Genomic DNA, 12,093 nt, shown 5'->3' with positions numbered 1-12,093 from the left:
CCTGTCTGCTCTCTCCACCTCCATCCACCATAAAGCCACTTCGTTATTTTTTCGTCACAATTAAGTGTTCAAACATCATTATGTTCAACAAAACATAAGGTGGATCTGATGCATGCACCCCAGTACTCTTTGACAATCCTCTTCCCTGTTCATTGTTACGTTATGATGTGCATGTACCTTTAAAGGGGTATCTCTTCAACTGCTGACTGTCACGATCACTGGGAACAGGATGCAATGTAGTAATTCCATGAATCTGAACACAGGCAATAGCAGCTGTGTTTGAGGGTGGATATCTGTACATAGTCTCCTAGTTCACATTATTTGAAGATAAGACAATACGCAGGAAATGAGCCACACTCTCATGTCTGGCACATTTACATGGAGTAGAAGAATGTCACACATCAACTACTCCTCCCTAGGTAGAGGAAAGTAATCTGAATGCACACTAAAAGCAGTGACAGAGCTCAGTTGCTATGAGGTAGGAGTAACCTGTATTGCTAGAAGCTCCTAATGCCATTTACAAGTTTGCTGATGACACCACCAAAGTTGGTCGAATCTCAGATGGTGATGAAACAGACTACAGACAGGGAGGTGGAGATCTGGAAAAATGGCGCACTGAGAACAACTTAGCTCTCAATACCAGCAAAACCAAGGAACTCATTACTGACTTTCGGCGGGATGTTACTCATGCTCCCCTACACATTAATGGCACAGAGTTGGAACGAGTGGAGAGTGTCAAGCTCCTGGGAGTGGCCATCGACAGCAAGCTTTCTTGGACTCTTCATGTGGACACACTGGTTACAAAGGCCCAACAACGTCTCTTCTTCCTCAGGCAGCTGAGGAAATCTGGCATGACGGTGAACACAATTGCCAATTTTTATAGGTGTGCCATTGACAGCATTCTGTCTGGATGTATCACTACCTGGTTATGGCAACTATACCATTCAAGATCGGAGATGGTTACAGAGAGTGGTGAACTCGGCCCGGACAATCACAAAGGCTAACCTCCCATCTATAGACTCTATCTATCTATCAGGCCTGTTGTCAAGGAAAGGCTGCCAGCACTCTCAAAGATCCATCCCACCCTGGCAATGTTTTTCTACAACCTCTACCATCAGGGAGAAGGTACAGAAGCCTGAACACATGCACCAGCCGGATTCGTAACAGTTTCTACCTGATTGTTGCTAGAACACTGAATGGACTCACCAACTCTTAACATTCACCTGTATCTGTGTTTTTGTTTTTGCCACTGTTTACCTATTATTTACTGTCTACGTTACTTAACTATGTGATCTACCTGTATTGCTCACAAGACAAAGCTTTTCACTGTGCCTCGGTACACGTGATAATAAATTCAATTCAATTCAATACAATACTATCTATACAAGTCAGCAAAATGTATCTTGTGTTTCGGCTCCTGAGGCAGCACGTGTAGGGCAGGGTCCAGGCCACTTGAATTACATGCCTGGGTTATAGAGACACATTGCATTAGAAAATAATAGTTCCCTATACTCGTAACATTTGACCCAAGCATGTCAGTACCAAAGTTACTGCGTGTGTACAGTGTTCCTGGAAAGTTTCTGACAGTTACCAAGGTTGAGAATTTACAGATTTTGTTGAGAAGTGGCCATGTTGTCGGAGAAAGCAAGTCTGTGGAAAACAGGAAAAGGACATTGCCAGGTTTGGTGATGCAATCAGCACGTCTGCAAGGCAAGGAATCAAGGCATGTGAATATCTGCCAGAAGATTCTGATCTGCACTGTGCTCAGGAACACCAAGTATAGTATAGCCAGTCCTGGATTTCTCCTTCAGTTGGCCCACACCTCATCTCTCACCAAGAACAGAGGTGAAGGAACATCCCATGGAATAAACCGATGATCGCAATATGTCCCTATGGTAAACAGGCTCCACCCAACAAGACTTCAGAACAATTGAGCAACAAACAGAAAAAAAACAAATAAATTAATCCCATGTCTCCTCATTCTCGACTGGCAAATTGACATCTGATTTTGCTTGGGTGAAAGTCTCTAGTTATGAGATGCCTTTGTGATAGAGCCACAGCATTTCAGTGAGCAGCTCAGTAGCAACACAACACATGAGACTCTCATCTGAAGTGATATTCTATGAACCAGTGGTTTACTCTGTCATCCTAAGTTACTCACGAACACTTGTGATTTTAGATTTGGAAGCTAAAGGGAATATCCTATGATTTTATAGGAATGCCCAATTAATTTTAACAGTATATTATTAAGAATGCTAGTTCACATCACGGCAGCACTGTGACTCACTGTATGCTAAAAATCATTGCTGATACATTGAGATATACTGGACAAATATTGCTGTTTTAATGTAGGACAGTCCCACAAACAGCTTCCAAATACAACACAAAGCAGAAGACAAAAACAGAGGCAAGAAAGTTTGATCACCAGTTCGTTAACGGGCGTTTTCTTTCCGAATGCGTACAGAACGGGTATTACTATTACTCATACATGGATTTATTGCTTCAGAAACAAGCCACAGCAGCTGTTCTTAAAGTTCAGCTTTGAGGGGCAGAAATATGAAACATATATTAAAGTAACACACAATGTAGAATCATAAGGAAGAGTATTGTATAACTAAAATCCAGGCAGCATAGCTTGCTTCAATCCCACTAAATCAAATAAAGATGCAATTACATTGAATTGAAGCTTCTGCAAAGATACATCTTATATTGGTGGAATTATGATTGCTCATTTCTGCTTTGGATTTTGGGGAACAAAATTTAATCCTGACTTCTTTTCTCCCCCGGTTAAACTAGGCAGGGGTCTAATGATACCCAAGGATTCAAAGCATTCCTGGTATTAAGAATTTAGCATTTGTCCAACAGAAGATTGTAATGACAAGAGGGGAAATATTAGTTCTTTCCAGAACAAGGTGACTGAGGTCATGCAACAGAAAAAAGAAAGCAAACTCCAAGGTTTCGGTCTCTTTTCAGTTTTTAGGGCGGCTCTGTGGTTAGCACTGCTGCCTCACAGTGCCAGAAACCCAGGTCCAATTCTATCTCAGGCAACTCTCCATGTGCAGTTTACACATTGCCCACTCATGATAATCCAAGTTGTCTAAGGGCTGGTAGCAGATAGCTGGATGAAACTGCTGGTCAGGCCTGTGAGCTGTGCCACTGCAACAATGAACTTCAACACAGTGATCTGTCACCTGTGTATCTTCAATTTTCCAGAAAAGGTCAATTCATGCGATGACAGGTGTGTCCAACGGGACATTGCGGTTCTGGATATAGGAATGTCCAGACAAAAAGCTCATCTTGGGACAATTAACGCTAAAGGATACAGCAAGGCAGGTAAGTCTCAGTTTTGATGAGTCAATGCAATAAAAATCCCATTGGTTGTGCCGAATTTAATAATATTGTTGTTACTGCAAAGTTGGAAGTAAGCAATCTCCAGTCCTGCCTTACACCATTTGCTTCCCAAACTCTTATCTATCTGTTTATTATTACTTGATTGGATTTTTCTAATTTACTTCTAGAATCATAAACTGATACAACAAAGATCAAATCGAAATAACCAATTGTTGAAATGTTGATTGTTTAATGAACTAACCAATTATCTTCGATCTGTGTCCTTTTATGATTGACCCTCCTGTCACTGCAAACAGTTCTCTTCATTTATTCTGACAAACCCATCATTTTTTTTGAACAACTCTGTTAAATCCTTGCTTAGCCTTCACCTCCACCTCTGTTGTCCTAACTTACACCAAATCCTCTACATCCACCTCCCATGCTTCCTAACCTACAATAGTTCTTAGTACAGCAATGGCACAAATACAAAATTCTCAAACACATCTCTTCAAGTTCCCTCATTGTCTCATTTCACACAACTATGTAAGCCTCCTCCAACCATAACTCTATGCCTTATGCTTTCTTTTAATTCTGACCTCCTGTACACTCCCAGTTTCCTTCATGCCACTATTGGTGGGGTAGTGCCTTCAGCTGTTGGGACTCTAATCTCTATAATTCTCCTCATAAAATCATTTATCGCTTCACTTACATCCATTAAGTCAATCTCTTCAACCAAACTTTCCACCAAACTTTAACGCTCTTGGGCATTTTCCCACAATGAAGTTGTTAGCTTTGTTGAATTGCCTTTTCTTGACAGTGTATTTTCCTAATGACTATCAAAAGGTTACTAACAGTGCTGAGCCACAATACCTTACAGTATAAAACACAAAGAGGATAAATGGATAATTCAACATTCTTCCTGCCATATGCCAATTGATATCCAAATCCGATACAAACCTTGTTGTGTATGTGTACACTCGGCAAAAGTGAAAATGGTAGTGTGCTAGATTTTAGTTTCTAGTTCATGGTGGCTTCAATTTCATGAAAAATGTGAATGTTTCAGTAAATCATTGAAGTTGTTATTACCAATTGAGAAGTGAACCATGGTTGCTCTGCAAGTTGCAGCCTCAAGCTGTCCTTCTCTCACTGAAAACAACCAACAATGTTCGCACAAACCAAGGAACTACATGGTTTCCTGTGGGCACTTTTCTCCAACGGTTACTGCGTCCGGACAACTCCTCTTTCTGATGCAGGGTTAATGTGCACAGATATAGAGTTCCATCAAAGGTTCTCTCGACCAACAAAAATGGATTTCTGCATGGGGTGAGGCACATGACTAACCCTATGTGATTTTATTGTTACGAACAGCCTGATTAGCAGACTGAGCAGTTTGCAACAGCAGGCTGGGATTGACATGATTTTTTTGGACTGCACTGTGGTTAGCACCGTTGCCTCACAGCGCCAGGGTCCCAGGTTCAATTCCAATCTCAGGCAACTGTCTGTGTGGAGTTTGCACATTCTCCCTGTGTCTGCATGGGTTTCCTCCCACAGTCCAGCGATGTGCAGGTCAGGTGGATTGGCCATGCTAAATTGCCCATAGTGTCCAGGACCGTGCAGGCCAGGAGGAGCTGCCATGGGAAATGCAGGTTACAGAGATGGGGTAGGTCTGGGTAGGATGCTGTTAGGAGGGTCGACGTGGACCCGATGGGCCATATGGCCTGCTTTCACACTGCAGGGATTTCATGATCTCGTGAAATGGGACAAGTGAGTTCCAACCTCCCTCTCTAACATTGCAGTCTACTGTCTATCCATGAGGCAGAGATGATGTGTCCAAATTGAAAAGAAATATGGCAAAGAGAAAATTAAATATGCAAATTTTGTACACAGAATCCTGCTCAACTGCACTTGATCCTTTCTGAAAATTTATAACAATGCTTCAACCAGATAATAACTGCTGGGGGATCGTGATTTACGACAGGCATTCTAATAATCAGAAGAAAGTCAGCAATTGAAAAAATTGCTTTGCCGTCCTGACACTGGCATTATTCATTTCAAAGAAGAAATTAAACAGTTCACCCACAGATTATCTGGTGGCAGTATGATGAAAGTTTGCATTCTGCTGCAAATGCCTGACTTTAGAAGTCATGGGGGAGTGGACAAGGAGGAATGCTGGCGATTTCTGCGGGGAGAGAGGGGGTGATCAGGTCACAAAGATTGCTGCACAGTATGATGCCAGCACTGGCAGAGGGTAACCAACATGGCAAGGTGAGGAATGGAGACATAGGGATTCGGATATTGTGGGATGAAAAAAAAAATGTCAATGACATCCACAAGAAAATAAATTTGGTGAAGTTGATTATTAGATTCTAAGCTAGACAGTGAAGAAATGTGGAAGTAGGTGCAAATCCTTTTTCCGTTAGTTTGTTCATTCCAGAATGTAGCATTGTCTCTGCCCGTGGTGTACTTGCGAAGTGGTCCTCCACAACCTAACAGTTTCTCTCAGTGCTCCATTTACTTAATTAAAGATTGCTCTTCATCTGGGCGTTTTAACAACATAACTAACGTATCATCAACAGAAGGCATACAAGTGGTCCCTGATACATGAACATCTGACTTATGAGATGCAGCACCTTTCCCACACAGGGGTTTACATAATATATGACCATTTCTGAAACTTCAGATTGCTAATTTGTATTGCCCTCCATTGTGTTCTGACTTGCGTATATGTTGACCTGTGATTGGAACTTGTTCACAACCCCTGGGACTTGTCTGTATTTTTATTCCATTACAGTTACTGGCTAAAAATGCTCAAAAATGTATAGATCTGCTGCACTGGTCCAACTCTGGAGTGAAATAACAGTTCAGTATCACTAAGTGAAACTCCTGCAGTTTGAGATGTTTAGATTAGATTAGATTACTTACAGTGTGGAAACAGGCCCTTCGGCCCAACAAGTCCACACCGCCCCGCCGAAGAGCAAACCCACCCATACCCCTACATTTACCCCTTACCTAACACTACGGGCTATTTAGCATGGCCAATTCACCTAACCTGCACATCTTTGGACTGTGGGAGGAAACCGGAGCACCCGGAGGAAACCCACGCAGACACGGGGAGAATGTGCAAACTCCACACAGTCAGTCGCCAGAGGCGGGAATTGAACCCGGGTCTCTAGCGCTGTGAGGCAGCAGTGCTAACCACTGTGCCACCGTGCCGCCCATAACTCCATGTTCTGGAGTCATACAGCACAGAAGCAGACCTGTCATTCCAACTGGTCCCCACTGATCATGCTCCCAAACTAAACTCGTCCCCAGTGATAACCCAAGACATCCTCCAACTCAAGGTAAAACTGACAGTTTAACAGCAGAGTTAATTTCTGTTTAACTTATCCAGATCATCTTCAATGTGCAATGGGAGGACTGCAAACATCTCAAAAGCACAGGAAGTCCAGAATCAAACAATTGTATGACATCCAATCCACTGCTTAGGTAATGGTTATTGAAAAACGAGATGGCCTGCAGCTTTATAAAAAATATTGATCCTGAAAAGTCCCTGGCTAGAAAAAAGACATTTGCATATTAAGCATTTATCGCGTTTCCCTCTTTAAAATGATATTTGCCCCAGAAATAGGCTGAAGATCTCAATCACTGACTTCTGGTGCATCCAAATACAAAACATCATTCACTATTCAAACAGGTGGTAAGGTCACGGGCTGGCTTGCATTTCTTACCTGACCAATGGCCAGTGGTGGTGCCAGATCTGTCCGTGCAGGTTTCACTAACTGGTTTGAAGACAGTCTCCCATCCCCCAGTGGAATAGCGCCAGTTCTGAGATTCCAGGATGAGAGTGCGTCGGGTGCCATATGCAATCATAAAGCAGTAGACGACATGATGTAGTTGGCAGCCGTAGCCACAGCCCTTGTTAATGTTACAAACCAGTTTCTTGGCTTTGCTGCAGTCTATGGGGTTCTGAAACCAGAAAGGGACAAGGAACAGTTAGAACTCTAGAGTAAAACAAACTTTGCAGGGCAAGCTCCCAGCACAAGGAAAAGGGTCCCTATGAACACTCAACAACACTGATTTAAATAGTGATTTAACATTGAAAAAAAAAACTTTAAAGGCCTTCACAGGAGTGTCATTAAGTGAAAATAGGCACCACAGATCAGGTGGTTTTAGGGTGGCCTTCTGGTCAAAGACGTAGATTTTATGCAGTGCCTTAAGCACAAAGTTCAAAACAGATAGGAGCAGAGGATAGCTGCATGTTGATCTTTGTATGATCTTTCAATAAGATCATGGGTAACACTCTTATTTAATTTCACTTTCTTGCCCAATTGTGATATCCCTTGATTCCCAAAATCAAAAAAACCATCAGAGTCAATCCTGAGCAGAGTCTTACACAAATGGAAGGAGGGAGAAAGGATCATAGAAGGGAATTCCACAACTTGGGGTCCAGGCAGACAAAGGAATGGCTACCATTAGTGAGATGAACAAAACTGAGGATGCACAAGGAACATGAATTGGAGGAAAGCAGACTTCATGTGGGGATTGTTGAACTGGAGAAGGTTACATGGTTTACAATTACGGACAGGCAAGCTGGGGTGGAGCAAGTTGCTCACAAGGATGAGCATCCGACTCAAATTACTGCAGCCTTCAGAACAGGTTCTACTTATTTTAAATGAAAGAAAACTTTTTTTTGTAACAAATTACACAACATCCATTTTGAAAGCATTCCAGTGGTAAAAGATCACAGAAATGAAAAAAAAGGGTCATACTACCGACAGGAAAAGTGACGCTAACAGTTCAGTTTATATAGTCATGCCGGTGAGGACCTGGGTTGGGACTGGGTAGGCAAAGTACAGAATCCATGAAGACGATGTATGTGAGTGAATGAGCCAGGTGGCAGTGGCTATGACTGACCAGCTCTGTACATTGAGCTTAAACCTTACATGGAATCAATATACACCTTTCTTTGATTGGAAAATTTTCAGAGTAACAGGGTAAACAACAAAATAATGCATGAATTTGATGAGGCAAAGGAACTTTGAAGTAAAAAGAACAGCATTATTATTGGACTAAACATAAACACTGACCCAGTCAGTCAGACATGGACCTGGCTACAGAAATAAAACCACAAAGAAGCTTGACATTGTGCAATGCTGACCAGGCATACATATACTGGTCTACATTTTCTGATTTTGGTACTTTGAAGCATTCTGCTTTTGTTATTAATTAGGCGGCAAATCATCAAGTAATTTTAACAGAGGTAGCAGCGCTGTGGCATTCTGAAAGCTACGGCACTATTTCCTATTGTGGCAATATGAAAACTGGGAAAGGAAAGTGTGAAAAAATGTCAACACATAATAATTTCTATTATTAATCTTTTATGATCCATTGTGTTAAATATTAATAATTCAACATCTCACACAAATTATAGATCCAAATTAACTTTTAAATCTAATAAATTGGAATTCCGAGTTAGACACAACATGAAGGGCTTCTTTGTGTTGTAAATAGCTTTGATTCCAATAGCAATAATGCTTGCAATTCAAATTTGAAAGTAAATTCTAGCTTTTTGAGAGAATGAAAGTTGTTTGTGCAAAAATAAACTGAGAAGGAAGCTTACATTCTCATTTATTAAATTTTAAAAAAATACAGTGGAGTCAAGATCCAACGTCACCTTCAATTTGAGCAGATTTACAGGACAGGAAATAATTAGTCTGGGGCAACAGATGCAATCTATTACAAGAAACCCAGAAATTGCTGGAAAAACTCAGCAAGTCTGGCAGCATCTGTGAAGAGAAATCAGAGTTAATGTTTCAGGTCCAGTGACCCTTCTGCAGAAGGATGCACTCTATTCACTGGTCTAGTCACATTTTGGGTCACTGTTTTCAATTAACACATTCATTTATTACATCCATCTATGGTGTGGCTAACTGAGAGTCAGACAGTTGTTTTTTCTTCAGAGGGACATTTATGCTGTATAAAAGTGAACCTTAGGGCCTCAAACCTACAGTGAATGAATAAGTCAACTCCTGTTCATTAAAACATATCCTGGAATGAGACTGGTGTCTTGGGGATTGAATGTCACATTCAATTAACTTCAATGAAGTAGCAAATCAGGCAGTCTGTCTAAAGGGCAGCCAGACCAACCTTGTCCATTTTACACCATCAGTGAATGTTAACATCACTCTCATGAGTGTCAGTTTCATGACCCAACACACAATGCTGTCAGTCCTCGCAGAGCGGTTTCCCTGTGGAAACTCTTGGGACTCCTAGGCTGAGATGATTTTTTTCTTTGAAAAAAACAGCAGAATTGAGTCTTTAAGTGAGTGTATTTTTCAACTTTTATTTAAAAAATTGAGAATATGAACTTTATTTATCAGTTTATTTTTACAAGAACAACTCTGTTATCTCAAAAACTGACATTTGCTTTGAAATTTGAATTGCAAGCATTGTTGACATTGGAATCATCGACATTTATGACACAGGACAAAGCCATTCATGTTGTGCCAGTCCGATATCCCCAATTTTTTTAAACGTATTGCATGTGTGTACATTTTGTGTATAGCATCTTCTCGATTGGTGACATTGCAATTTTAATTACTTGTATCCTAATGAATTCCACATTCCAGAAAATAAAAATAAAGCAACTTTGGAACTTCTATTTCCTTAAAAACTGGTCACTTAAAAGTAAAGAGGGATCTATAATCGACATCAGAGGATATCACCTAGTCATTTTCTGAGACCCTTTCACACAGTACAACATTATTCTAACTGAAACATCAATTTTCCAGAGTGCGGGTAAATGACATTGACGAGTTCAATCAGCTGTCAGTGTGTTAAACGATGGCGCAAGTTCAATAAAGAATGGGCTGTTCCTGTTCCTGTGACACTTCCATTCAGTCCTTCGCGGTCACAATTTGCTAATCTGATGCGACAGCACTTGAGTTATTCAGTGACAGGATATCAGTGGCATTACATCAGATAATACTATTCGCCTCACCATTGCCTCCATCCACTTTTCTATCTGCTATGAGAAGCAATAGAGCAGCACCTCTACTTCCTAACTGGGTTTGTTTGTACTAGGAATGCTAATGCTGGAAAATACAGCATTTCCACCGTTTTCACACAGCATCAGCACTAAGGATTCTCAAATACATCACAAAAAGGTCAACACTGAACTCCAGTGTGGTTCGAGATAAGAACGTACTTTCTCCAAATAGCGGGTTTGATAAATTCGGTCCTTTACAAAAGCCACTACACGTCTTTAATGCTGTAGAGTCCTTTAGAAAAAGCTTCAGCTAAGTGCTCGATTGAAACGGATTAGAATAGACGCAGTTAGTAGGTATGCTTGCACTGAACGGTCTGCAGTAGTTCAAAATGGCAGCTCAGCACCAGCTTCTTAAGATGTAATTAGGGATAGGCAATGAATGTCTGAGATGCCCATATCCCTCAGCAGAACATAAAGGTCACTCCTGTGCCATTTAGCTTACAAATGTCTTGATCAGTGTGGTCTGAAACTGGAGTCAGTTTAAACTCGAATTTGTAAAGTTCGTATTTTGGAGCCACATTTCATAAACCTATGGAGTTGGGGAATAGTTTCACACTATAATGCAGTTTTCAGGTTTCAGGTGAAGCCCCCTGTCACCCACAGGCGATCAAGGCTTTGATATTAATAAGTGCAGAACTAGGGGGCATAGGTTTAGGATGAGAGGGGAAAGATTTAAAAGGGACATAAGGGGCAACTTTTTCACGCAAAGGGTGGTGTGTGTATGGAAATGAGTTGCCAGAAGTAGGGATGGGGGCACTGAGCTAGGTACATGAATAGGAAGGGTTTAGAGGGATATGGGCCAAGTGCTAGCAAATGGCACTAGATTAGTGTAGGCTATCTGGTTGGTATGGATGAGTTGGATCTGGGGGTCTGTTTCTGTGTTGTACATCTCCATGACTCTATCTACAAACATGAGCACTGGAAGAATTAAAATGCTCATTTGTAATTCCTTTGCAAATTCAATTACTTGGAGGCATTCCTCATTTAAAGTATACATACGCTAGTGTTTGTGTAAAACAATTTGATACTTAAGCATGTCGCAGAAATTTAATATTGTAAAAAAGAAATACACATGATGTTTAAGCTGTATTAATTATCAATGGAAATGTAAGAAGCCAAGCACAGGGTTTTGTTGCGTTAAAGAAAGAACAAGTCTATTACTTGCAAACCTCGAGAAAGATGCAACCTGTGTTTAGTCACCAAGGTCCTCATGCTCACATGCAGGTACAGCCTTTAAAGGGGCTAGTGACCACATAAAGGACAATAAAAGAATAAAGTTAAAAATCACACAACACCAGGTTATAGTCCAACAGGTTTAATTGGAAACACTAGCTTTCCGAAAGCTAGCGTGCTTCCAATTAAACCTGTTGGACTATAACCTGGTGTTGTGTGATTTTTAACTTTGTACACCCCAGTCCAACACCAGTATCTCCAAATCATGAATAAAAGAATAAACAGCTTGGAGCCCTTTAATTGTTTTTGTGGCAGAAGGTTTAAACCTGAGACCAAGGTAGATTTGTTGGCTTTGTCAGTCTCAGATGCTTCTTCTCTGCTGTTGCCATTGGACTTGGGGCAATTTCTTTGTGTGAGAGGAAGGAAGAGAGAGAGAGAGAGAGAGAGAGAGAGAAAGAGCGAGATAGAGATTGAGGCAGGGAGAGTGCTGGAAGATATCGGGATCAAAAGAATGTGTTGGAAGGGGAGAGGGGAGAGAGGAG

At 41.1% G+C, this 12,093-nt stretch overlaps 1 protein-coding gene across 17 annotated transcripts in view; it reads right to left on the bottom strand.

Moving 5' to 3' along the window:
• LOC122553704 (alpha-(1,6)-fucosyltransferase) overlaps positions 1 to 12,093 on the bottom strand; it is a 747,121-nt gene that overhangs the window by 62,220 nt on the left and 672,808 nt on the right. For all 17 annotated transcript variants that reach the window (XR_006312793.1, XM_043697917.1, XM_043697905.1 and 14 more), the window contains one exon: positions 7,059 to 7,296. Coding sequence is in view for 16 of the 17 variants with exons in the window: in XM_043697917.1 (XP_043553852.1) it covers positions 7,059 to 7,296 (238 nt within the window). In the remaining variant the exon portion in view is untranslated. The remainder of the gene's footprint in view (positions 1 to 7,058; positions 7,297 to 12,093) is intronic.

The sequence above is a fragment of the Chiloscyllium plagiosum genome, chromosome 10 (genome assembly GCF_004010195.1).
Source record: "Chiloscyllium plagiosum isolate BGI_BamShark_2017 chromosome 10, ASM401019v2, whole genome shotgun sequence".
Classification (NCBI taxonomy): Eukaryota; Metazoa; Chordata; class Chondrichthyes; order Orectolobiformes; family Hemiscylliidae; genus Chiloscyllium; species Chiloscyllium plagiosum.
The sequence above is the reverse complement of the archived record's forward strand: the minus strand, read 5'-3'. Positions and strand labels throughout refer to the sequence as shown.